Source organism: Asterias rubens, chromosome 2 (assembly GCF_902459465.1).
Source record: "Asterias rubens chromosome 2, eAstRub1.3, whole genome shotgun sequence".
NCBI lineage: Eukaryota > Metazoa > Echinodermata > Asteroidea > Forcipulatida > Asteriidae > Asterias > Asterias rubens.
In genome coordinates, this window is record NC_047063.1 from 16,537,889 (window position 1) to 16,565,300 (window position 27,412).

Consider the following 27,412-nt stretch of genomic DNA (forward strand, 5'->3'; position numbering starts at 1 on the left):
GCGAACCCATATCACTGAAGTTTGCTCTACTTAAGAGTTAAATATAAAACCTCTGAAATAAAACTATTTCTAACCAAATATTTGGGGGGGGAGGGAAATTTCAAAAACTACCAAATTATAAAAAAAAATCGCCTTTTAAAATGAAGTTGTACATTTTTCAATTAAACACAGTTTAAAAAAATGGCCAGAGGTTTCCCTACGGTTGGCAAACCTTTATCACTGAATTTTGTTGTTTTCAGAGTGATAAAACCTCTGAAATAAAATTAACAAGTACAAACTAAGAACTTTTGGGGTTGCTTTTTTTCAAAATGTACCAAATAATAAACCACCTTTAATTCAAAACAAAATTGTGCATTTATCTTTCAAACAATTTCATAATTGACCAGAGGTTCCCCTACAGGTGGCAAACCCTTCACACTGCTTTGTTTTTGTTTGTTTCCTGAAATAAAATAAAACAGTGAACCTAAATATTTTGGGGGTTATATTCTCCAAAAGAAACCATATGAAATAAATCACCTATATTTCATCTATTGTGCATTTTTGTTTTAATATATACCAATTTTAAAAATGGCCGGAGGTTTCCCTGTGGGTGGTGAACCCTTTTCACAGATTTTAATTGTACATCTTTTTTTAATTCATTCAGAGTTAAATATAAATAATGAAACCTCTGGAAGAAAAAATAAAAACAAAATGTTTTGGTGGTTTTAGTATACACAATTAAACAACAATAAAGTACGAACATTTCTGTGTGTAAACATCAAGATATAAACTTAAAAAATTTGGACATTTCCTAAGATAAAACTCCAGTGTTTCACTCACCAGTGGTCCTAGGACCCACTAGATTATTCTGGCCGACGACCTCGTGACGACCTTCAACAGTCTTGCCAGAGTTGAGACGCAGGTATGAATGATAGACCACACCATGTAATGCAGCTGTAATGAGAAGGAAGACAAAAAATGACTTATCATTCATTCAAAAAAATGCTGTCTATGCTAATGGTAGTGATACATGCGGTCACCGCTGAGTGATACAAAGAAAAACAAATTGACTGATAATATTAATAAACACAACTTTACACAAGTGTTACATTTTGTTGAAAATCTGTGAATGATAGGAATGTTATTTTAACTTAAAAAATTAAAACAAAAAACGTGTGTTGGTCGATTTTGAAATCATGAGTGCCCAGCACCAGCAGATTGCACAGCACAGACCATGCCTCATCATAAGATTTGAAAATCTGAAACATTCATTTCCAAAAAAGACAAATCAGACAGTCAATGGGGATAACTTTCCGTATGGCGCCATCACTTTTTCACTCATTTTTACAGCGGTATATCTCATTGAGGTAAATTAGATACTAAATTATTTCATATCAAACCAAAAAGTGGTTGTGCCAAGGGTATTTCTTTTAGTATTTTTTCCCACAACTAAAAAAGATTTCATTTTAGTACAATTATAGAATACAGGGCCACTCCACTATTATATGTATGTCCACGCATCCAACTTGTCCAAGGCTGCGTGGATGCAATCAGGGTTAGCAGTTAGGGTTAGGGTTAATTGAGTGTGGCCCTGTATTCTATAGTTATTCCTTGATTTCATTTAAGTTAATATATTTGTTTATAAATTATAATAACATGACCAAACAACAGCGGATGAGCCACCAGGATGCAATCATTCCAAAGGATGATATATATGGCAATCATTAATCCTACAGACAGGCCAAGTACAGTAGGCCAATATAATGTAAATTACAAAATTAATGTTGAAAAAAATATATATATATTCAACATTTTTTTTTTAGGCCTATCTACAAATTATCAGTCACAGTTCATTTACATCATCAGAGTCAAAGTCACTGAGCTGAATTTGCGTTTAGGTATTTAATATTCAAAGTCGTAGCGTTGCGATCATGCATCAGCCTGCTCCCCAACCGCCTCCTTAGCCACGTCCCGACCCCGCCTACCCCTTTTAAATGACGCACAAGTCCAGGACACACAACTTTACAAGCTCCGGTTTCCACAAGAAATATATATATTCCAAACTTACTTTTTGCATTTACTTTGTGAGGACATGTCTTGCATTTCATAACTACCATTCCTTTTTCAGGAAACGGTAAACTGCAGCCAAATGCGGGCAAAATTCTCTCGAAGAAGCAAGTGACTTCTCTCCGTCCATGTTTTTGAGAAATTCTGATCCAGCATGCGTTTTTGAATGGGAAGCACGCGATTTATCAAGCTCGACTTCATCCATACGTTCAGCATTGAATTTGGTTTAGGGTATCTGACTAGGTATTAAAATAGGAATCGCGCCATCTGTCGGCGGATTGTAGAGTCTCGACTCCCGCGCAAAGTTAATACACCTTTCTTAATAAGGGAATAAAAGGGTAGCGACGAGTTCTTCAATAAGGGAATAAAAGAGTAGGCGACGAGTTCTTAAACGGCCGTTATCGCACGGCCACGACCCTGCAAGGTTTTAAACAATAGTTAAAGGCACTGGACACCTTTTGTTCAACGACCAGTATTCTATTTTGGTGTATTCCAACATTTGATGATTCTAAAAAGGAAATAATTATGAACTATTTAATAATAATATAGGTTTTCTCGGTCAATTTCGGCATGAGCAGCCAATTTAACTACCAAGCTATTCTGTTTCGCGCGAAATCGAATGCTACTGAAAATGGTCATTCGATTTCGTTTTATGATTAGTCAAATGTAATGTTGCGTCATTCGATTTAACAAAATAATCATTCAATTTAAAATTTATCAAAGCAGCATGCAAATTCGCAGACGCTTCCTGAGGCGGGTGTGTCACGAAAAAGAATGACGGTACGCTAAATTGAACAGAGTGCTAAAGGAATTTGACTCGACTCTAAACGAAATTGAATGGCCGAATTCTGAATTTGAAACGCAGTATATACAACTGGAGAGGCAAAACAGCTTTAATTCGAACGCATGAAAATGAAATTGACTGCTCATTTTGCCGAATTTGACCGAGAAAACCTATAAAGACATTTGTAAAGCGCCTCTCATGCAAAAGCCTCTGAGCGCATAAAGAAAACATTTCAATGGATGAAAGAAACATTACAAGTAAACATATTTTAATGAGTTTATTACAAAAACTTTAACAGTTTAAAGAGCTAGCCTGGCGAATATGCACAAACAGACTATTCCAAAGAAATGGAGCAGCGTAAGTCAAGAACTAGTCAAGACAAATAATTAATAGAAATGAAATGAAAACAAAACAATTTAATGGACACGGAGCAAGCAATATGGAACTGACGTGACCGAGCGGTTAAGAGCACCGAATTCAAACTCTGGTGTTTCTGATCAGCAATGTGTGGATTCGAGTCCCGTGACATAAGCGACACCTAATCATTGCTTCGTCCTTCGGATGGGACGTAAAGCCGTTGGTCCCGTGTGTTGTGTAACTTACGTCAAAGAACCCAGTGTACTTATCGAAGAGAGAAGGGGTTCGACTCGGTGTTCCTGGCTGTGGCTGCTAAATGCGCCACTTTAGCACCTTGTAAACTCTTACAATGTGCTACATATTGGTTCTCAGAATTCATAACTTCAACAACCAACATTTCCGTAAAATGTATATAATATGGACGTTAAAAGTACCTTGTTGGTAGATACGTGCGCTATATAAGACTTCAATATGATTCATATTGGGCAAGAGGTAGTTCTTGGCCTCCATTGAGCTTATTATAGCGTCTGTTAAACTATGCTTTTAATTAACTAGTAATTAGTGAACCGAATTAACCACTCCAAAAATGTGGTTTGTCCACTGTAACATTCTTCAAGATTCCGGGCTAAAAAGAAATGTTTAGTTATGTTGAAGTTTACAAGTTCTTTTTATTAATTACTTATACCGGTAAGCAACTGTGTATAAGCATGGAGGAAGGAGGGCCTAGTATTAAATGGAAAATGGCGTTTGTGTAGTTTTTGGACCAATTAACCAGCTCACAAACCTGTCAAGCCCAGTATCACAGTCTTCAAGATGTTGAGCTCATGAAATTTCCACTTGAGAAGGATACAACTTTTAGTAATTTTAGTATTTTATGACATATTGCAGACGATCGCACGGTGTTTGCGGCTTATTTTATAATATTTATTGATATTACTATTTTACATTTTGATGGTTTCCCTTCACCTAATAGGTTTTCTCGGTCATGTTTGGCCAATGAGCAGTCAATTTCATTTTCATGCGTTCGAATTCAAGCTGTTTTGCCAGCAGACTTACCGGGTAAATCCATTGTTCTCAGAATTATGCGCATGTTCAGAACTACGTAAACAATGGAAATTTACCCGGTATGTTTGCTGCCACCTAGCGTTGGAAAGTCTCCTATTAGGAGCAATACACCTGGTCGGCATTTTTTTTTTGAAACGTACAAACTCACGACTTGGTCCGTACATGTACTTTGCAATTGTGTTTACTCTACGTATTACAGGCAAAGTCTGCCTCGATTGACGTCACGAACAGCGCCCTCTCGGGTCGGGGTCTACTCTTAAATTTGTAAATAACATAAGAACTGATTTTTTAAAACCTTAGTTAACTGTTTATTCACATTCCACTCATCAAAACACATATATTTGTGACAAAAGCTTTATTTTGAAAAAATACCACTTCCAGGTGACTTTAAATAGAATGACGCAACATTACATTTTGACTAATCATAAAACGAAATGACCCTTTTCAGTAGCATTCGATTTGCGCAGTGTTTAAGTTGGCTGCTCATTTGCCGAATTGACCGAGAAAACTTATATAAAGCTATGTTATCACCCCCCAAAAAATGTAGCTTATATTATAGGGCCTACAATATTTTCAGTTTTCGTTTTGAATAAAAGAAATTTAAAAAGTGGATTCACTGAGAGAAATTAGCAAACATTTTGTCACTTCACTGTACCATATGGTTTCTAATTTCCTGAATCCCCTATACGCTGCAGGCCATTCCACAGATACTAGTTTTACAAGCCCTTTTCGAAACCACGGCTTCGGCTTGAGGCTCCGTTCTCTCGTCAGAAGCCCTCAGCGTGTACACGCAAAGCATGCACAATATTGTCAAAACAACCGGCGGGGCCGGCCAAGCTAGCCTGAGCCGGTCCAAAGCCGAAGCCGTCGTTTCGAAAAGGGCCCTATATACATGTATACGCGGCTGGCTGTTATAGTGTTCGGTGTTCACTCCTTCCCCTTCCTATACCGTCTGGTGCTGTGGACCATAGGACCCTAGCTCTATGGTTTGACCTGCCAAGCAAACAGAAAGTCGATTATTCAAAACATGCAGCCCAACGCGAACAAAAGACCGATAGTGAGTAATGGGTCCATAGGGTTCGTACGTTAGGGCTCGATCGGTGAAAAATGTGACACAACTTGCACGAAGAGCTGCTGCCGTGTGTTTTTATGTACATGGCGCAGAACTACAAAAGACGAGCCAACATCAGAGGAACCTGTTGTGAGAGAACCACATGAAGCGATCAACATCTGTCACAACATGGAGGAATAAATCCCCCATGGTCACAATTAGTACAGGCAGGTAAACCACCTGTACATTTATTGAACAGAAAGTTGTTGTTATACTTAGAAAGGCGCACGATCAATGCACACTCCGGCCATGATCAACCCGATTATTTACCAGCCTAATTGCGAGGCCTAGGACCTGCTGTTAGTGTTACCAAATGGAGTGATTATTCCAAAGTGGGTGAGTAAATGTACATGTACATGGAGTGTTTGTTCGTTGCCAAGGAAACCCTCTGTCCGTACGAGCAGTTGCATGCAAGGAAATGTGTGCCTATAGACCATGTGAACTTTGTTTACCATAAGTGTGACCTTGTGCATTCTTAGGCTAGTCTGGCAGGCCAGACTGCACTGCGGTCATATATGGGAAATTTGACATTTTTGTGTCTTTCCACATAAATCAAAGAATTATGAAAGTAAAACTGGTCAAGTATTCGAGATGTGGCCACTTTCGTCACATCAAAAGTTGATAAAAAATGGACAGTGTATTAATCTCCATAAAATATAAGATTTTGTGTTTTCTTCCATAATAGGCTGTGTACAAATCGTGCCTGCAGGAAGTCGAGGCTTGGTGGCTCTTTTGTAAACATGGGATGTCACACAGATCACATCGTTCATAATAATTATACCATGCCTATATAGCCTCAATGCCTAATTATAATGTGTTTTCGACCCCCTTATGTATTTGCGTTCGTGGGTGTCGTACACGGGCCTTATACTGTATTTCGATCCATGTAAAACTAGAATGGAGGTAAAACCATGGCAAAACCCATTTGAGGGAAGGGTTGCCCAGCGAGTCAAGGGCGTAGTCGATGTCTACAATGCACTTGGCGTGGTCTTGGCCTATCAGTCAAGTGCACTGGGACTCAAGCTCTGATATTAATGATAGGGCCCTTAACTTAAGCACAAAGAGTACCTATAAGCACAACAAAATTATGCTTAGCACAACATAACCAGCAAAAATTAAAACTTCATATGTACTATTAATTTGTGACTGGTTTCCTGCAGCTCATTTTGCTCAGCCTGTAAACAAGTGTAAGCACTACACTCCAGTGCCCAGGTTCAAATAGAACATATTGCTTGACGAATTTATTTTCTAAGCACAATATGAGTGGGGATCCAGCCACAACAATATTATGCAAACCCGGTGTTATTTGGCTGGCTTGCCTTTTCTGGTAAGCTACCATTCGGTGCTCAGCAGATTTAAGTGCTTGCAGTCTTTATGTAAGTGGCATATGGTCCAATGTCATTGTGCTGCACTAAGCACATAAGAAGCTAATTACAAAAAAGTATGCTCAGCAGTGTCAAGCATAGTACTTAGGTGGGATTCGAACCCACGAAACTTGCAGAGCAGTAGACCACCGAGATTGCCCGGCGAGCTAACGGCAGTTCGAATCCCGAGAGGAGAAACACGCGATATGCTTTTACTATCCACGTACAGTCCCATTTTCTTAATTTGTATTTTTAATAGTGCCTGTTATTTGTTATAACCTTACAGTTATCCTATCCACTTTAAAACTAAATCCTTATTAGCATGCAATGTTCATTAAAGGCCGTGGACACTACTGGTAATTACTCAAAATAATTAGTAGCATAAAACCTTACTTGGTAATGAGTAATGGGGAGATGTTGATAGTATAAAACATTGTGAGGAACGGCTCCCTCTGAAGTGACGTAGTTTTCGAGAAAGAAGTAATTTTCCACGAATTTGATTTCGAGATCCCAAGTTTAGAATTTGAGGTCTCGAAATCAAGCATCTGAAAGCACAGAACTTCGTGTGACAAGGGTGTTTTTTCTTTCATTATTATCTCGCAACTTCGATGACCAATTGAGCTCAAATTTTCACAGGTTTGTTTTTTTATGCATAGGTTGAGATACACCAAGTGAGAAGACTGGTCTTTGACAATTACCAATAGTGTCCACTGTCTTCAACCGCTTCATTTCTTTGAGTTAAAAAAAAATGTTTTTATCTTGTCACAGATGAATTTGGAACCAGCGTACCTCAAAGTTGTTTACAGAACGTACATATGTTTTTCCTGGCGATGGTGTAGCACTTTCAAATGACTCTTGAAGAAACAACCGTTTGTCCCCGGTTCAACATAACACACAAAAGTCATGGCACAGGGGCGCATCCAGGGCTCACTATCGGCCCTTGGTATCTCCCCTTATCGCGGAAACTCATACGATCTCCGCGTAGACCTCAACTATCGCAATCTCCAAAAGCTGCCGTCGGATTTATTCAGTATCAGCGAGCTGCAGTGGCTGAACCTCAATGTGAACAGAATGAAAGACCTCCCTGCCGACTTGGCACGTCTCAGCAAGCTCAAGTGGCTGTACTTAGAGAACAACTCCTTCGAGAGGTGTCCAGACGTTGTCTGCCAGCTTCCCGACCTTGTCAGGCTCTACTTCAGCTGTAACTCACTGTCCTACCTCCCGGGTGAGATCAGTAACTTGAGAAATCTGAGGTGGTTGGATCTCTCGGATAACCAGTTCACTGAGTTCCCAGCGGTGCTCTGCGGTGGATCACTGACCTTCCTTGAGAAACTATTTCTTGACAGCAATAAAATCACCTACCTACCTAGCGAGATCGCTTCTATGAAGACGCTGAAGCTGCTGTGGCTCAACGACAACAAACTGGAGTGGCTACCACAGGCTCTATGCGAGCTTACCGAGCTGGAGGAGCTACAGGTGAAGAACAACCCCATGCGGAACCTTCCTATGTTTATAGCCAGCAAATTAACTGCCCTCAAGGTGTTTGAATGGGAAGGCTGTCCACTGATCCAACAGCTATCGGAAGCTTGTCAAAAGGGTCTTCCAGGAGTTGTTGAACACCAGTCCCAGCTTCATAAGAAAGCTGAGCAGAAGGTTGTTGTTCATATCAGAGCAGATGTTGATGGGGGCAGCAAGCGGCCGTGCTATCGTATGAGGTTTAGGCCAAGGGGAGTTGCAATGATTATTGATAACTTTTGCACCTTAGAGACTGGAGAATTCTTAAATGGAGAGGAGTCGAGGTGTTCCTCCAGTGATGGAATAGAATTTCCAAAAGTCGAAGACAGTACAGGTACGTTGAATTGCAGTCGATGATTCTTTTTAATTAAAAATATAACATAAACAAGACGTATTTGGTATACAACAAAAATCAAGGTTAAGGATACTACCATTGTCAATCTAACACAAGCAGAAATAAAGGACGTTTAAAGCTTTTTCTTTGAGTGGATAATAAGATTTGTTTTTGTAAATTTGGAGTGTTGGCTTTGAGAAGAATCAATGTGGTCTCGACGCTTCGAGCAGTAGACTCTTCTCATCATGAGGACGAGTAGAGTATACTGTTAGAAACGTTTTCTACTATAGTTTTTCTTAACTGGCATAATAATAATAATGGTACTGTAAAAAACAATTCTTCTGGAAAGTACCTGGATTTAGACACAGTACAAAACAAATTTCAGTCACACCAATTTTTGATTTTATTTCATGTCAGATCGTTTACGCAGCGTCCTGATCAAGCTAGGATTCAACGTTCGCATCATGCGGGGCCTGATGTCCCTGGACATCATCTCAGCTCTACGCTTCCTTAGTCTAGAGGACCACTCCTACTTCGATTGCGTCATCGTCTGCATCCTCTCTCATGGGTCCCAAGGCAAAATCGTCGGTCCAGACGGCATCGCCGTCGACGTTCTCCAACTGACGGACATCTTCTCTCGTGAAAACTGCCCCACACTGGCCGACAAGCCCAAGCTGTTTTTCTTGCAGATCCTTGAGAGCGACGCCAAGGGTGGCCGATCTCCAAGAGGTGACGCCCCAGCAGCAGCAGCAGCAGCAGAGGTCAGGCAAGATCACAATGTAAGCATGATTCCAGATGACTATGACTTCCTATTGACCTTTGCCCTGATCCCCAGAGGGTCAATGAGTGAATCTCTTCGGAGTGTCTACCACCTCTACGTCGGGGTGCTCTTTAATATGCTGGAGACTTTTGCTAGGAAGCTCAACCTACTTGACGTGATGACGACGGTACACGGAGAGGTCAAAAAGCGAAGGATACGACGGGCAAACTCCAAAGAATCCTGGCTGCAAATCGCACCTGAGATACAGACTACTTTGAGATACAACCTGTACTTGAGTATTGGGTGAATCGCAGCATCATTTGTGCAATCAGGCCTAGTCAAATTTAATGGCTGCAGAAGGTTATGAGTATTTAAGGCTAGTGTCTTAAATAGAAACATCCGTCGCCGGAGACTCTGTCGGAAAACTTGGGCTTGAAGAGGATGATTCAAAAGAGGGCGCTAGGGGGGGGGGCACATAATATCCGGGTTGATTCTTCCGCCACTGAATGACAAAAATCACAAGTTTCACGTTGTAGTTGCACCCACAGCCAAAGCCAATGTGGCACAAGTATCCAATACCCGGATTCATTAACAAACTTCTACTGAAAGCGCCTTCTTTCAATTAATCCTCCTTCAGTCTAATTTCACATGGGGGGGGGGCAGAAACTCAAGGGACGGATTTCCCTCTGACCCTAAATGTGCCTGTGTTTTGAATGAGAAAGTGTTCCATCATACAATGGTATAACCCTAATAATTGTTCTGAAGTGTGACAGGAGTTGAACTGACAGTGATTTTACTGGAGGGGTGGCTGTGCGGTCTAGACATGATTCTAGTGAATGTCACAGCCCGAGATTCAGTCAAGGTTTTGCAACTGCAGCATATAGGAAGCTATAAAAAATGTAAAGCAAAAACAGACAGCCACAGTCTCTAAGAAAAAATAAAATAACTGTGTTGAATTTGTTGGCAACAAAGCAGCCAATCACGTGTAATAATTTGTATTGAAAGTTGCAGAAATGTTGAACTTGGTAACAGCATCTATTAAAAGAAAAGTAGCCTGTACATGTGTACGTTTGGTGCAGGCCATACCCCTAAACTGCAGTAACAACTTACTTGTTCATCAAGAAGTGAAGCAGCTTATGACAGTATGAAGTATTTTGAGAAACTTTCACTGCGAAGTAATGTGGAAGTGGTAAACTACAAGTTTTCATCCCCCAAAATTTGAATTTGAGAAACGTTACTGCCAGAAACGTAACTCGGGTTTTATATTCCAATAGTGGATAACCAATCATGTGCTCGGATATAAACGTTCCGGATTTTTTTGCGATATAAACATTACAAGGGTAAGTCCAGATTTTGATAAATATTAAGCCAAAAAGTAGACAAATCACAAGGTGTAATATCCAGCATTGTGATCAAAATTGGACCAACAAATTTAAAACATCACAAGGGTTAAGTCCAGCATTTTGATCAAATTGGATCAAAAATCACAAGTGGGCAAGTCTAGCATGTTATCAAAAATTGGGTCAAAAAGTGAAACAATCACAAGGGGTATGTCCAGCATTTCGAGCAAAATTGGGCAAAAAAATTAAATAAAAAAATCACGAGGGGTAAGCCAAGCATTTTGACCAAAATTGGGCCGAAAAATTAAATTATCCCAAGGGGTATGTCCAGCATAATATGAGACCTACCTATGGGACACCATGACTACAAGGTGCTATGGCGCATACAGCAGCATGTATGTCCAGTATTTCGATCAAAATTGGGCCAAAAAAATGAAAACATCTTTATGGATAAGTTCAGCGTTTCGATGAATGGGCCCAAAAGTGAAACAATCACAAGGGGTAAGACCAGCGTTTCGATGAAAATTGGGCCAAAAAGAAGAAACATTACAAGGTGTCAGTCCAGCATTTTGGTCAAAATTGGGCCAAAATATCACAAGGGGGCAAGTCCAGGATTTCGTTCAAAATTGGGCCAAAAAGTGAAAAAAGTCACTGGAGGCAAGTCCAGCATTTTATCATGAAGCTCGCTAGTAGTCTCTTATGCACAGGCGACGGAGGTTAATCTAGCAAGAGGGCGCTATTTCATGTATCGGCTATCTGCTAGACTAAAAAAGATTATTGCAAAGATAGAAGACTTGAAACCAAGTCTAAGTCCGCCCTAGCCAGTCGATGTTGCGCCCTCTACCATTCACTACTACAACGTTAATATCCACAGCAACGAGGCAAGAAATGAGCCTGGAGACGAATAATAAACAAGGACTGTTGAATAATTTTTGCTTAGTTTAGTTTTGTTTATTGTTGAGCTAATTTCGCCACAATGCATATGCTTGATATATTAAAGTTAACAGACTGAAGGTAGTTTCATAAGTCAGCAAGATTAGAACCCATTGATGGCCAAAATGTGGCACTTTTACAACCCATTAAGTATAATAAACTGACATATATATAAGGCAATGTAGCAAAACAAAATGGAGAAATAAACAAATTATCAAGCTCCAAAAACTGGAAATCATCGTCTGTCACAATACATGCCAAACTCTCTTTGATTGTTTCTAAATACTTTGGTATCGCATTATTATAACCCTTTGCTTTTAACCATTAAAACCAAATGAAGAAAAAAAAACCACACATGCATATTTTATTCAGCTTCATAGAGTTATGTCACAAGGAATGTGTCCAATGAATTGCCAGATCGTCTTCGACTGTATGTTGAATGCAGTCATTAATGCAACACCTTTACTTTTTGAAGGTTTACAGAATACATGTATAAATGCTGCATAAATGCATGTACTTGTAAATTAGAAAGTTGTTCAATTTAAATAAATGATAAATTTAACATTGGGCCTAAATTAACTGGAACTACCTACACAGTAACTTCGGTAACCCTGCAGAAATTCGTTTCATGCAAGATAACTTTTGGTTCTTAAAATGCATAAGAAGACGCAAGTGTATTTTGTGGTTTGCTACCTTGATCTAGCCCCCCACCAGGGCTCTTCATGTATACCAAGTTAAGTCAACACGGGCTAGACTTGGTCCAATCCTTCGACTTATAAAACACACTTCGTGTTAATGCCTTATAAAAAGGAACAAGTTTCTTGGCATTGGGTTGTATTGTCCAAGTCAAAAAAAGGCTTAAATAATATTAAGTACACGTTTGCAAAAATATAAGTGAACAAAAGAGCCTCAAAATAGACCTCAAAGAGTAACAACAGCGTCCGAAAAAGTTGAGAAATTATAGCTGCATTCACATTTTCTTTACAAGACGTAAAATACTTGAAAACCTGTGATTAGTTTATAAGTGTCTGCTTTAACTCATTGTTTTTTTTAACAGTTTCAGCTGTACATAAATATGCTGCAAAACAACTTATCCCGTCGGTTAATCTGTAAATTCCACATTGGATAGCTCATTTTAGAAGTTAATGCTACTGTACTTTCCCACTCCAAATTTTACACCTAATGATGGATTCGGAGCAAATACATTCAAATAGTTTACAAACAGTTTAAAATTTGACTTCATTTTGTTTAATACTGAATGACAGATATTCGAGAATATCCCATAGAAACAGAACCATGAGTATGGCAAGTGTGTACAAGTCTCTGCTGTGCAACAATTTCTTTATGTTAGTTTTGGTTTTTAAACATACACCGATGCGCTTTAGCTCTGTATACTTTCCCAGAGTCCTGTGAAAAAATATCACAGGCACATTACTCGGGTGGGATTTGAACCCACGACCCTTGCAATTCTAGAGCAGTGTGTTACCAACTAGACTACCGAGATTGCCTGGTAGCGAGAGGTAGTTCGAATCCTATGTTATGGCAGCGGGTACCACATCGATATATAATAGATGTTTCCTTATGGTAGAAGGTTATTCACACATGTTGATTCTGATGTTATTAAACCACTTAATGTCACTTGTTTTTGAACATGCCATACACTCCATCTCATTTCACATGGTGTGAAGAGTCTAGGTCCCAAGTCTATGGCACTCTCTTATCTATCTTTCAATTCAAATACATCTTAATATGAGCAAGAATCCGTTAAATGCAACTTAATATTTTTCTTACTATTTTTTAATTTTGATTGATTAAAGCCTCCGCATGCATTTTTCTACATGGGATATATTTTAAGATAGCTGTTCACATTATACATGTACATTGTTAACGTCATTCAAAATTCAATTACATGGTGATATAACATCAACTATAGTCTACTACACATGTACGATCACAATAAACATGAACTATTTGTGTGCCCCTTTTTTATGGTCATGATAATGCCATGCAACAAGTAGATACAAAACTTCCAATTCACTAAACTGGAAGAACTTGTCATTTTTATTTGTCATATTAAATACTACGACAGTATAATATTACATAGTTGTATCTCTTCATAGTTTTTAATCACATTTGAATACTAACTATACCATTATTGAATTGTGCTGGATAAGGTTCACTACTCTCCCGATTCCTAAAAGAAAATTAAAATAGACAGAGCAAAATATGAACCACTTTATATTTTACAGGGACCCCATGAAAATGTTCAAATGACAGTGGTTTAGCGCTAAGTAGAGACCCCTTGCACCAATTTCACAGCCCACTACCGACTGTGTGGTTAGTGGTCTTAAATTTTTGCGAGTCAAATTGCATGGACAGATTATGGAAAGATATGGTGTGATTTTAAGCAGCTCTGTGAAGTTGGGTCCTGCTAGCTAAGAATCAACAGTGTTCCTTATTTACATCTGCAACAAATGTCAGCACTTTTTTCTTTTTTCAACATCATTTCAGTTCTTATTTTGTGCTTTGTGCTGCAAGTCATCATACTACACACTGGAAAGCAAAATAATCTGCTTTTCCAATTTTTTCTTTTTATGATGTAATTTCACCACATTTCATAGCGGGTCATTATTTACACAATATCACAAACCACTCCGGGAGGTTCCAAATCTAAATCCGATACTGAAAGTTTATCTTCACTACCCCCAACTTACTGCGTTGTCCCCTGCTCAAAATAATACGAACACTGGACAGCACAGGAAAACGGTACTGGGTCAATTAAGTTAATCACAAATAAACAAATGGAATCATTGGTGAATTAGTGTTAGGATACCAAGTGTGTTTTTTGTGGCGGACATTCCGTCTTGAGCCTTTATATAGTGTCAAAAGTCTCACTGAGTGTTTATGTAAAGATTTTACAATTTCATGCATATTTTCTGTTTCTACAACCAATTTGCGTTTTAACTACAGGTTATGATTCCCCTTAAAGAGTATTGCATCACTTGATTCTTTTTTACAAGGTCATATCGACACAAAAAAAAATACAGGGTTTTCACTACTAAGGGCTGATGTTTGCATTCCTACCATTCAGCAGATTGCAGACAGATTAAACTATTCCTGTCCTACATTGACGTCCAGTTTGACCTTGGAGAAGTCAATGGGTAGTCCCGTAGCCCGCTCGTATACATCTTTGATGTCTTGACAGCATGTCTCAAAGTGAGTTGTGGCGTCGTAGGACTTGGTGATGAAGATCTGGTGAGATTGGGAGAGTAAAACAAACTTGTTTGAGCTCTTTTGTGTTGGTGTAAAGTCGGGTTGCAAGTATTCGTTATGGAAGTCAGGTTGAAAGTACTCAACATGGAAGTCAGTTTGCAAGTATTCATTATGCAAGTCAGGTTGCATCCTGCCTGTCCAAAATTCTCAGTTTGCAAGTATTCATTATGGAGGTCAGGTTGCATCCTGTTTGTCAAAAATTCTCAGTTTGCAAGTATTCATTATGGAAGTCAGGTTGCGCCCTGCCTGTCCAAAATTTTCAGTTTGCAAGTATTCATTATGCAAGTCAGGTTGCATCCTGCCCGCCCAAAATTCTCAGTTTGCAAGTATTCATTATGGAAGTCAGGTTGCGCCCTGCCTGTCCAAAATTTTCAGTTTGCAAGTATTCATTATGCAAGTCAGGTTGCATCCTGCCCGCCCAAAATTCTCAGTTTGCAAGTATTCATTATGGAAGTCAGGTTGCGCCCTGCCTGTCCAAAATTTTCAGTTTGCAAGTATTCATTATGCAAGTCAGGTTGCATCCTGCCTGTCCAAAATTCTCAGTTTGCAAGTATTCATTATGCAAGTCAGGTTGCATCCTGCCCGCCGAAAATTCTCAGTTTGCAAGTATTCATTATGCAAGTCAGGTTGCATCCTGCCCGCCCAAAATTCTCAGTTTGCAAGTATTCTTTATGGAAGTCAGATTGCATCCTGCCTGTCCAAAATTCTCAGTTTGCAAGTATTCATTATGGAGGTCAGGTTGCATCCTGTTTGTCCAAAATTCTCAGTTTGCAAGTATTCATTATGGAAGTCAGGTTGCGCCCTGCCTGTCCAAAATTCTCAGTTTGCAAGTATTCATTATGGAAGTCAGGTTGCGCCCTGCCCGCCCAAAATTCTTGTTACAAAAAGGCACTGATTGTGCGAGGGTTAAAGAACTCAGTTGCAAATAAGATCAGTATAGAGGTTTATCTTCAATTGGGAGGGACACCCTCCAAGATAACACAAATAACAGCCCATTATTCTTACCCCATTCTCTTTGCCGTCATTGATTGGCTCATACAGATCCTCAACCTTTGTGAACTTGTACTTGATTGGTTCCAGGAATTTCAGGGCAGGTTCTAGCTCATCTTCTGGGCTGTTAGTTTCCACTTTGCACGATGCTATTGCAATGTAGTACTTTACATCCTTTGAGCAGTAAGCTACTTTGTGAGCGTGCGATACACAGCAGACATAGATATCTGAAGGGAAGAAACAAGGAGGAATGATTAAATGGTTCACCTACTAACCACTCACTATCCTCATAACGCAGCAACAATTTATTACCAATAATACAAGTGATAATGATCGCAACATGTCTCCACTGCTTTTGTTGAAAATGGAAATTGACCATCGGTGGTGGTGCTGGGTCTGATGCATTAATAATTTATAATCTCAGGGCAAACTTGGTCGGTTTTAATATTCAAAGTAAAATTTACTTATATCATTTTAGAAGCAAGGTTTGTCATTGTGTTTTGGTTTTGAAACTCATGATATAGTCAGAGCTACTGCTTCAACAACAGCTATAATAAAACAAAATTCAAGATGACAACAGCCCCAACCAACATGAAGCTTCTGTAGGATTCCCTTACATCTGTGTCAGACTGGCGAGCCAGAGCGATCTAAATAGATTAGGAGTGACTCTAGGTCGAGCTAAATAACTTTTTGTTTCAGACAGGCAAACTGAACATAAAATTTTATATTGGCTGGGCTTATAAAAAGTTAAATCTGAAACCAAAGGGCCCCAGAGTCGTTTCGAACGACTGCAACAGTCGATCTTTCGACTTAGCACGTCCAATTGCTCTTAATTGTTTCAGACGTCAAACTTTTCATGTTCTTATTTCAGAATTCTTGAGCGCTCGTCTGAAACGGGTGTTACATGTAATAAAAGGGTGTATGTACTTTTTGTAGGACAAAAACACAATGTCCACAGATTTACACTAAACTTACAGTTTGAAGATAATGATAGTAGAAAGCTTCCCTGAAAATATTACGTGTTGAGGTGCTGTAGTTTTTGGGAAACAAGTAAAACAATGTCATGAAAATAATTTTCGTCTCATGAGACGAAAATTATTTTAAGCATTTACAAACGTATTTTCATGACATTGTTTTACTCATTTCTCAAAAACTACAGCACCTCAGTAAGTAATATTTGAAGGGAAGCTTTCCACTATCATTATCTTCAAACCCTGTAAATCTATGGACATTTTGAAAAAGTACCCAAATACTTTAAGCTGTGCTTACCTGATTTACGGCCCTCTACTTGACTGCACGGGAAAATGAGCTGTGTGGACAAACCTAGCGAGCTATTCTTGGGGCCCATGATGGGATGGTCCAAAATACAGATTGTTCGCACCACCTGCCCGTTCTTTTTGGCCAGATCAGGAAAGTAGGAGGGGTCACCGATGACCATTTTGGCGCGGGCTACCTCATCCTGGGATTGTACTCCTTCCACCTTGCCATCCTCGCCAATGATAACCTTTTGAATAGGCTTGCTCAGCATGTAGGTGCCACCATAGATTGCACTCAACCTACACACAAGGTCACATAATAATAACAATTATAATACACAGAAATTTATAAAGGGCAAAACAATAGCAGAAAGAATCCGCCTCAAGACGCTGGAAAAGAACAACAATAGACCTTATGCATTGACGTCATCCAGCCGCCATCTTTGAGGTCAAACGGTGACGAAACAATCGAAACGCACATAGATTGGCCAATGAACAACCTCCTTTTGACCTCAAGCTGAGGAAGCCGTACTGAAATGACGTCATGTGCATAAGGTCTATAAAAGTCAACACCAGACAAGTTTATACACAGCAAAGTATTACATATTAAAATAATCTAGATAATACAGAAAGATGACAAAAATTTAAAGTGTTAAACCACCAGTCTAAAAAGATAATACGTACTTTACAAGTACAACAGGGGATCCAATGTTTTGGGATGAACTTCCAGTTTGGGCCAAAAGACAAGGTCAAATTGAGCCACACCCTGTGTAGCAAGTTTTTAAAGACCTTTCTGATAAGGTACATTGCATATTTGGTTTGCGGTAACACTATGTGTGTGCGCACAAACCGAACTGAAATCGAGCTGGGGCGAATTTTACAAAGAGTTAAGACTAGTCTTATCTCGAGTTAGGATGAGCTACTCATCCTAACTTAGGACTAGCCATAAGTTTTTAAAATCTCCTAGTACTATCCCTAACTTTTTGTGAAATCGACCCCGGGGGTAAAAACAAAAAACGGAGATCAAACAAAGTAGGAAGAATATCATGTCGGATATCTTACCTGGCGAATCCCTGAGGCAACTCCCCAAGCCCATACAGTGGATAGAGATAGGGACTCTTTCCATATCTTTGGACGCAGTCAAAGTACAACTTAAGTCGGTAAATGGTCTCTTCACAAGGCCGCTGCAAGTAGCTGTGCAAATAAAACAGACAAAAACACAATATCAATCCAGAAAGGTGATAAGCTCTTTAACTTTACCAAAAATATCTCTCTACTTATAGAAAATATGGAATAAACAACAAGGAAAACTGACTGAGCAATTTTTTTTATTGATTTTGGGTTGAACAAAGAAAAAATGACCTGACTGGAGTGGAGTTTGAACCGATGACCTCTGGTTTAACTTGCCAGAACACTTCCAACTGAGCTATTAATCCCTATTTGTCCACTCTCTTTGTTCAGGGTTGCCAGTCGTCAGAGGCCATAAATTCATTAACTGCGATCCCTGGCTACAAAGCAAGTTAACGGCTGTATGGCTTCTGACTGGCATCCCTGAACAAAGATACTGACAGTATAGGAAGACCGTCACAAAAGGAGCTACATGTACATAGTAGATAGCTCAGTTTGTAGACCACCAGCATGTTTAAACTGGAGATGAATGGTTCAAATCCAAATCTAGTTAATTTTTCATTTTTTTTAACACCTAAAATCATAAAGAAAATACTGGTATGAAATATTACATGTACTCGGGAGAACAAAAACCAAGTAATAACACTCATCTGGACATGTTTGCCCACCAGTCACACAGGGTTTTCATTGAAGTGTTCATAGCAGATTTGAAAACTCCTGGGAGACGAAGCATGTACATGCACACTACGGCTAACTCTGGTGATTTTACAAGTACAAAGCAGTAAAAACTGCCCTTTTCTTTGAAAACTTGGTCCATCGGGAACTGCAAGAATCTACAGTTTGCGTAAACATGGTAAAAGATCACAACATACTCAACGTTGAAGTTAACTTACTCATCATCCAAATGCAGAGCAATGGCATGGCCAATGACGTCTGTTACATCTGTCATTCCGAAGATTTTGAACAAAGCTTCTGTGGTCATATCTTTTGAAAAGTCCTTCTTTTTGACTGGTTCTTCTGGGTTGTATTCTATGACAAACTTTACGAAATTGCTAAAAGATTTCTTACTCCACATGCTGACAAGATCTGCAAGAGGGTTAATAACAGAAAAATGAAGAGCTTACAATTCTCACCATCACTTAAAATAATAAGCGCAATAAAGTTGGCCGACATATTTCAAGAGCAACTGGCCAGATTTTGAATGTTAATTTTTGACTTGTGCATAACAGGCATTTTTTTTTTATAGATGTGTTCCATGTTGCAACTGGATATTAGTTCTAGGTGGAGCGATAATGACAGCCAAGAAGTTACATATGAATGTAGTACCGGTATTGAATCACAAACCATGGACAGTTTGCCAAAGCTGCCCTCCATTGGAGAAACTGTGAATAGTTGAAGACATTAAAGCAAAGTATCAGTTGTTGACGAACTATATGTTGCGTGAGGACACAAGCAAACTGGCACAGTGCCTCTACCATAACAACTCTAGAATGCTACCAAGGGTTAGGGTTGACATTAGTTGCACCACATGTAGTCTCCCAGGCTGTGTCAAAAGGCCTTTATCACGGTGTGGCCATCTTGATTTTACTCAATTCCAACTCACAAAATAACAGTCTGGTGCCATGCACAATGAATGTTACCATTCATTACTGTTAGTGTAAACAGGGAACATGACCAAGATGGTGACAGCGTGATAACGGTCTATAGGAGAGAAGGGACATCTATGTATACTATGTAGTTTATATGCACTGTATGATAATGGTGCAGGGTCGATGTCTGTCAAATAACCTAAACTTTAAACAGCGGCTACAGGATAATCTCAACATTTTAACTACTACCCTTTTTTGGCCAAACAGACATCTTAGATACCGGTTTATAACCATTTTACCCTTAAAATTTGCATTTGGTAACAAATAATTCAAGTCAAAAATGCACCTCTCCGCACGTCTTTTTCAGCCAAGAGTCAAAAACGGCTCATCTATTATAATGACCTCTTGACGTCAGTGGTGACTTACCCCTAATTGGGTTTTAACACAGTTCTTCAGCTTTGCCAAACTGAGGGCACTATTTTTCACATCAAATAGCCGCCAGTGACATCTCGATACCTTTGTCGCGTGGGTTTGTTTGACCTCACGTTTTTTAAAATTTTTGCTTGGAGTGTTATGGGGGAAAAACCATTTTTACCATGTTTTAACGTGAGGTACGAGACTCGTTTTATGTTTTTTCTGTTTTCCTTGGACTGCATCTATTACAAAAATGTAACAACTATATATTTCTGAGCATTCTGTAGCCGCTGTTTAAAGAAAAACAAATTCCTGGGAAAGGTTTAAAACCAAAATTGAAAATTACAAACTTTGCCAAATATAATGTCGCTTTCAGAAATCCTTACCAGTTCTCAAGGCTTCGCTTTCACATGCAGGGATCTTGTGGATTTTCTTTTTGTAGTAGACATAGCTGCCTTCTACACTCTTGAACTCAAGGTATCTGGTCACCCCAGACAAAATAAGTATTTTCACCAACTCACCTACCAAAAGAAGAAAATATATATTATACTCAAATTAAAAAGTTTACAAATGTGACCAACAAAACAAGGACAGAAAGACGTTTTTAAGATTTTGGATTTTCCAAATTATCCAGGTTTACATCTTTAGAATGATACATGTATTGTTTGACATAGTATAGGGCCTATCGTGTTTGCTTTCTAAATTAAAGTTTAACAAAATACAATTTAGCAGTTTAAACGATTTTTAGTTTATTGACGTGTTAATCTGCAATTCTTTTTTGGACAGACTTACATGCCTTACGGTTCAGTTTTTCAACGCCCAAAACAACTTTGGAGTTGAATTTGATTTTGCAAACAGCCCTTAAGGCCGGTTTATAGTCGGTCGTGCGACGGAAATCTTGCGCGCAATCCTAAGACGGAGGCCTATAAACCGTGTCTTTTTATGATCGCGCGTCTAGATTTCCGACGCCCGACCATCACTCGGCCTTAAGGCTGACATTTCTATCCATAATGACTTTCCATTGTGTAGCATGAACAGGCAGGCACCTACAGTGATACACTTCCACCTACATTTACATAAAGGGCTTAATCAAGTTGTTCCTTAGTCCATGCTTTAAAAAGATGCGGGGGGACAGATCCTAAACAAGTGTACTCTTTGTACGCCTGTGAAGATCTTCATAACTCTTTCAATGGAATCATATTAATTTGCTGCCAGTGACCACAAGTATAATTTTGACCAGACCATTAATTCAATGATAAAAGACTGAACAATTAATGCAACTGGAAATCGAATACTTAAAGACAATGGACACTATTGGTTATTGTCAAAGACCAGTCTTCTCACTTGGTTTATCTCAACATATGCACAAAATAACAAACCTGTGAAAATTTGAGGTCAATTGGGCGTTGAAGTTAAGACATAATAATGAAAGAAAAAACACCCTTGTCACACGAAGTTGTGTGCTTTCAAATGCTAGATTTCGAGACGTCAATTTCTAAACTTGAGGTCTCAAAATCAAATTCGTGGAAAATTCCTTTTTTCTTGCAAACTCTGTCTCTTTAGAGGGTGCCGTTTCTCACAATATTTTATACTATCAACCTCTCTCCATTACTCGTCACCAAGTAAGGTTTTATGCTAATAATTATTTTCAGTAATTACCAATTAGTGTCCACTGCCTTTAAACATACATGTGTGTATAGTTTTACGTACCATTGGCCATGATAAGCTTGGGAATAAGGTCCACATTCCAGTCTTGTGCCTTTCCGCACATCCCGTCGACATACTCCTCGCTCTTTCCAAATCTTTTAAAAAGCTGAAAGCAAAACAAAATAATATGATCAGTTGAGAACTCGTAACACACTCAACCATCTTTAATCCAACCTCGAGTTTACTTTTTAGCTATGCCAATATCTAAGTTGTAATTAAGTTAGTGTCTACAAACAGCTCCCCATTACTCATTACCAAATAAGGTTTTATGCTAAAAATTATTTTGAGTAATTACCAATAGTGTCCACTGCCTTTAATCATTATAAAATAATGTAAATTATATCACTTTTCTTTGTGTGTGGTAAAAATAAAAGAAAAGAATGAATATAAAAACCCAATATTGTAAAACAATAACAGGTTACAAATCCCTTTTATTTATTTTTTTATTTTATTTTTTTTAAATACAGTGCCATTTAAGGGACATCATAGAAAAACAAAATCAATGAACATTTTCTTTTGATATTACTGATTACATTTTTGAATGTTTTGCCAGTATTAAATGTCTTTCAGAAAATTTACAAAAAAGATGTAAAATATGACTGTTGTTTACTCATACATTTACAAACCGCAAGGGAAACTGACCGCGTGAAGTTTGAATGATTTTGGGTTGAACAAAGACAAAGTTACTAAAGCAGGATTTGAACCCAAGACCTCAGGATTGAGAGCTCTACCAACTGAGCTATCTTGTTTATTAATATGAGAGATAGGGCAAATACTGTACTGCAACATACGTCTGAGAGCGGTGTAATGGAAGCACTTGCTCCACCATAGTGATCATTCCTGTCCATGTGAAGCACCTTTTTTCCATTCACAGACAGAAGTCCACTCAGCACACATTCCTACCAAGACAAGGAAAAACAAAAATTACAACTTCAATAACAAACACATCTTTACCTTGTAAATTATGATGCGCACTCGACTTGGCTTTGTAATAAGCATGTGCCAATTACACAATTTATGACCGATCATCCATTTTTGTGTACATTATAACAGTCATGTAAAATAGAAGGATTACTTTACAGTATAATTTAAGACCATTGTGTCAAGCTGTCACTGTTCAAATGTGACATGTTCTTGGGCGCCGCCATCTTTTAATGATTCTCTTCTTGTTGGACGTGAGAAGTCAGGGCGCCAGGCAAATATTGCAAGTCATGAATATCCAAGAGGTAATGTCACGTGACGCGGTATGGCTACGCTGATTTATCAATTTGTGTGGTGTACAAAGTAAATATGAATATGTATGAGGTGACATTGCGCGGTTGTAGTTTCCAGATACAGCGCATTGCTACATCACCTTATACATATTGATATTTTACTGTACACACGCACATAAGCCTAGCGATCATGACGTCACCTTATGGATATTTATGACATGCAAGATTTGCCGGGCACCCACGATCAACAGGGGGAGAATCATTAAAAGATGGCGGCGTCCAAGAACATGTCACATTTGTACACGTTTTTTTGGACCAATTTTCAAATCAATCACATCTGGACAAAGTCATCATTTAGTAACCCCTGTTATGTGTTATAGTAATTCCACAGATGTAAGGAATAAAATGAGGTATGTTGGAGTAGTATAGGACTTTTTTAAATGGGAAAAATTTGCAATCAAACTACCTCGCATTTTGCGTCTTTGAAAACTTAGCGTTTAAGACACGTATCGAAGGTGGGCTGTAATGGTGACAGTGATGAGACCGATGTTAAAAGCGGAGCCATTATCAGCTCAACGAGGTGGGCTACATGTATAAGTAATTGCAAAATACTGTTTGTATCGTAATTAGTACGGATCGCTGCAATTTGTCTGACGTCTGATGTTTGGGGGTGGGGCTAGTGTGTAGTGAGGCTTCTAGTATGTGCAATGTGCATGGTAGTAGTACTGGTGGTAAAGTACAAAACGTGGTGTCAATTCTCCTCTTCGTCACCGAAACAACACCGCTTCATATTTTCAGTCAGTGTCAGTACAGTATGGACATGATGATCATGATGGAGTTTTAATTGCTACGTTTTTATTTTGTATAGCTGAGGTTTTATATTTACGCAAAACAAAATTCACCAAAACACACTGGATTTACCTTAAGTCCAGTTCCCAACACGATAACATCATAGTCTTCATTCATTGTGACTCCTGAGGTCTGTAAATCCTTTTTTAATCGAAGATTTTTACACAATGTGTGCGTCAAATTCAGTTGATCTACAGGCGCTGCCCACTTCCTGATGATGGAGAATCCAAGATGGCGTCCAAAAATCACACTCGGCATAAAATATTTGGCAACAAAAATAGTTCCCGTTTGCGCTTTAGTTTTATATATGAAATCAATCCGGGGACAAAGATAAAGTATTATGTGTACGTTTTTGAAAATAATGGGTAAAGATGAAAAACTGTATTTCAGCTTGCATGAAGAATGTACTAAAATACACGCGGAGTGATATATTGAACGATTTAAGCAAAGTACAAAAAATAATATTTATTCGTGCTCCTACGTAAACGTACACGAGGAATGCATTTTAATAACACGCGGAGTGATATTATTGAGCAAACTACCTCATGCAGGTGGCCATCAGAAATACGGAGTCCTTGATGAGCTATGGATATCTGGGACGTCTGTGATGGGGTGGGGTTGTGCAAAACTTAGCTTTATAACCATTGCTCATTCAATCAGTTAAACAAGTTGTTATTGAATGGTATAATTATAAAAAATATCTTAATACAGACATCCTTTAGATGATGAGCGGACACATCTTACGGAAACAATTGTGTCATTTGAGTAGTGCGCCCTCCGCCGGCTGAAGAGGTCACTGTATAGGTCACGTGATCACATGTAAACATTGGTAGCGCAATCTCCCGATGACGACATCCTAAACGCAAATAAGTCGCCGAGTTATTAGGTCAGGATGTCGACATCCTAAAAGTAGTATGTCGTCTTCCTTCGATAATTTATCTCGGGATGTCTACATCCTAAAAGTAGGATATCGTCTTGTTGTCTTATCTCGGGAAGTCGACATCCTAAAAGTGTAACCAATTAAGACTGTTTAGCTTTTAATCTTTGAAATTTTACATTTCAGGGAAGTAGATTGTGTTAACTCAATTACAGATCTGTACAAATTTGGTTAACAAAAGTGTTTAATTAACGAGTAATTAACATTCAATTAAACAAGATCATTGTATTTTCATGGAAGCTGTTCAAACGTAGTCTGTGTACAGCACGTCGTTCGTAAATCATGTTGGTGTTTTTGAAAGCAGGAGAGGCGGAGTTGTTGGAGCTTCCTGTTGATGCTGACATCATGAGAACATCAGCATAAGTCATTGTAATTGCTCTACCTATTGAACCACTTTAATGTATTGTGGAGTCCAACATGCAGTCTAGAGTCCAAATCTGATTGTATAAAAAATTCAGGCATCATCTTCAATTTAATTTTGTGCAACACGCAAACTTATTAATTTTTCCGATTTTATTTTAAAGGGTAACAGAAATGGCTGTTCGCAAACTGCTTCCAACAAAAACTATTCATTTGGGGGAGGAGTAAACCAAATTTACCAATGTCCAACTTCATTGAAGGTTTCTGCGTGCCGATCCTCAGATCTCAAATTTGACATTGGATCACCTGGTCACGAGCTTTGGTAACAAGTATATGCCTGACGAGGCGGATGTTGTGTTCAGGTAATGTGTACAAAACGCAAATAAATTTATAAAAACATTCTGATAACACTAACAAGTCTGTTTTACCAGATCCTAAAAATAGTTAAAAAAACGACTTCCCTTGAAATATGATTCCATGAAATGCTTTACTTTTTGAGAATACATTAAAACAATATAAATTCTCGATATCGAGAATGACGGATTTATTTTAAACACATGTGGCGAAACGTGCGAAAACAAGGGTGGGTTTTCCGTTATTTTCTCCCGACTCCGATGACCGGTTGAGCCTAAATTTTCACAGGTTTGTTATTTCATATAATGTTATAAGTTGTGATACACGAAGTGTTGGCCTCTGGACAGTACTGTACTGAAAGTGTCCGATGGCTTTAATATGATATATATTGTCTTAATGCCAGTCATGATTTCCATGACTAATCATGACTTTCTCTAACTTTTCTCAATGTCCCTTTAATTTAACCCATCCGTATCTTAACAAAACATTTCCAATGTTTTTTATTAACGATTTAAGAGAAAGTCCACATGAGTTTGTTTTATTATTATTATTATTATTATTATTATTATTATTATTTTTTTTTTTTCGGGGTGGGGGGGGGGGGGGGGGGGGGCAGGGGGCTACTCAAAAACCAACGTGTGTTTTAACCACTCTTCCTTTCTCCATGGTTTGACAAAGTTGACGGTACCCGTGCACCTATCATTCAGCAAGCTATAGTTTGCTGATACATACGTCACAGTTCACGGTTTTTTCCAGTCACGCAAGGGTAGGCCCTTACAGCAGATCTGCTGAGGCCATTGGCCGGAGAGTACTTTCTATAGATAAAAGACAACAAAATATTATGGTCTCGAACTCTGAACTGTGAACAATCAACGTTCCTTTGGTTTTCCGGTTAAAGTCCGGTAATCCTTTTAATTGTGACTTTGACCTCATAATAAATTGTGGTGGACGAACACGTGAGGTTCAGGCCCAAGAAGTGTCGAGGCGCTTTATAAACACACACCAGTTGGACGGAGAGTGGGTGAATTTTGGTAAGTTTACGTATTAATCTTGAACTTGCAGCATTTTAAAGGCATGTTTATGCTACACTGCCACAATAATTATGTGTATATTTTGAATAGTCCACTACAGGTTGATTCATTATCAATTTGTCTGTAAAAAAAAAAAATGAATTCGACCTACTCCATTGGTTTCAACAAAAACACCACATGAACACACACACAGCTCTGTGTTGATGTCACTAATCTTGTGGAAATTCCTGTGTTCGATCTTCTGTACACTATACAAATCAAAAACATTTTCTGGAACATGTGTGGATGTGTCGTCCCCATGTGGTTCGAGCGTTAAAAACAACCGAAACACCAAACCATCTGAACTTTGTTCTGTTTCCTTTCCATTTGTTTAATTGGAATATTTATCATGTTTAATAATAAAAGTAGATACACAATTGCTATTACAAAGTAGTTTAAACAGCGAGAGTGGAGTTAACCTGACGTCATCCAGGCCCTCTGTTTGTTTGAAAGTTATTGTTCGAAAAAGGCAGGAAGCCGGATAAAATCGGAGTCGGTTCAATAGGATATTCTTTCAACCATGGATTCCAGAGGTCGATTCAGAGCTATGATGCGTATTGAACTTAAGGCAGTGTGCACTGTTGGTAATCACTCAAAATAATTATTACGATATAACCTTACTTGGTAACAAGTTTGATGGGGAGCTGTTGATAGTATAAAAC

General features: G+C 38.7%; 2 protein-coding genes across 2 annotated transcripts; one reads left to right on the forward strand and one right to left on the reverse strand.

Annotated features, from left to right (window-relative positions):
* The first annotated feature begins 5,296 nt into the window (after window positions 1–5,296).
* On the forward strand, window positions 5,297–12,567 carry LOC117304443 (caspase-2-like). The gene is made up of 3 exons (XM_033788904.1): window positions 5,297–5,699; window positions 7,496–8,576; window positions 8,994–12,567. The coding sequence occupies exons 2-3, from the start codon at window positions 7,631–7,633 to the stop codon at window positions 9,641–9,643; spliced, it is 1,596 nt and encodes a 531-aa protein (XP_033644795.1). The 5' UTR covers window positions 5,297–5,699; window positions 7,496–7,630; the 3' UTR covers window positions 9,644–12,567.
* Window positions 12,568–14,146: 1,579 nt separating this feature from the next.
* LOC117304452 (rab GDP dissociation inhibitor alpha-like) lies at window positions 14,147–24,276 on the reverse strand. The gene is made up of 9 exons (XM_033788918.1): window positions 24,102–24,276; window positions 22,758–22,865; window positions 21,970–22,072; window positions 20,646–20,780; window positions 19,150–19,342; window positions 18,191–18,322; window positions 17,142–17,428; window positions 15,888–16,099; window positions 14,147–14,861 (listed from the first exon to the last, which is right to left on the reverse strand). Exons 1-9 carry the CDS (start codon window positions 24,144–24,146, stop codon window positions 14,721–14,723), a joined length of 1,356 nt encoding a protein of 451 aa, XP_033644809.1. The 5' UTR covers window positions 24,147–24,276; the 3' UTR covers window positions 14,147–14,720.
* Between the last annotated feature and the right edge of the window lie 3,136 nt (window positions 24,277–27,412).

Excerpts from the sequence above, each read along its gene's own strand:
- LOC117304443 (XM_033788904.1), top strand. The coding sequence starts at position 7,631 with ATGGCACAGGGGCGCATCCAGGGCTCACTATCGGCCCTTGGTATCTCC. Across the intron at positions 8,577-8,993 it reads AAAAGTCGAAGACAGTACAG|ATCGTTTACGCAGCGTCCTG; the intron begins GTACGTTGAATT and ends ATTTCATGTCAG.
- LOC117304452 (XM_033788918.1), bottom strand. The coding sequence starts at position 24,146 with ATGAATGAAGACTATGATGTTATCGTGTTGGGAACTGGACTTAAG. Across the intron at positions 20,781-21,969 it reads CAAGCTTATCATGGCCAATG|GTGAGTTGGTGAAAATACTT; the intron begins GTACGTAAAACT and ends TTCTTTTGGTAG. Across the intron at positions 14,862-15,887 it reads ATGACGGCAAAGAGAATGGG|ATCTTCATCACCAAGTCCTA; the intron begins GTAAGAATAATG and ends CAATCTCACCAG.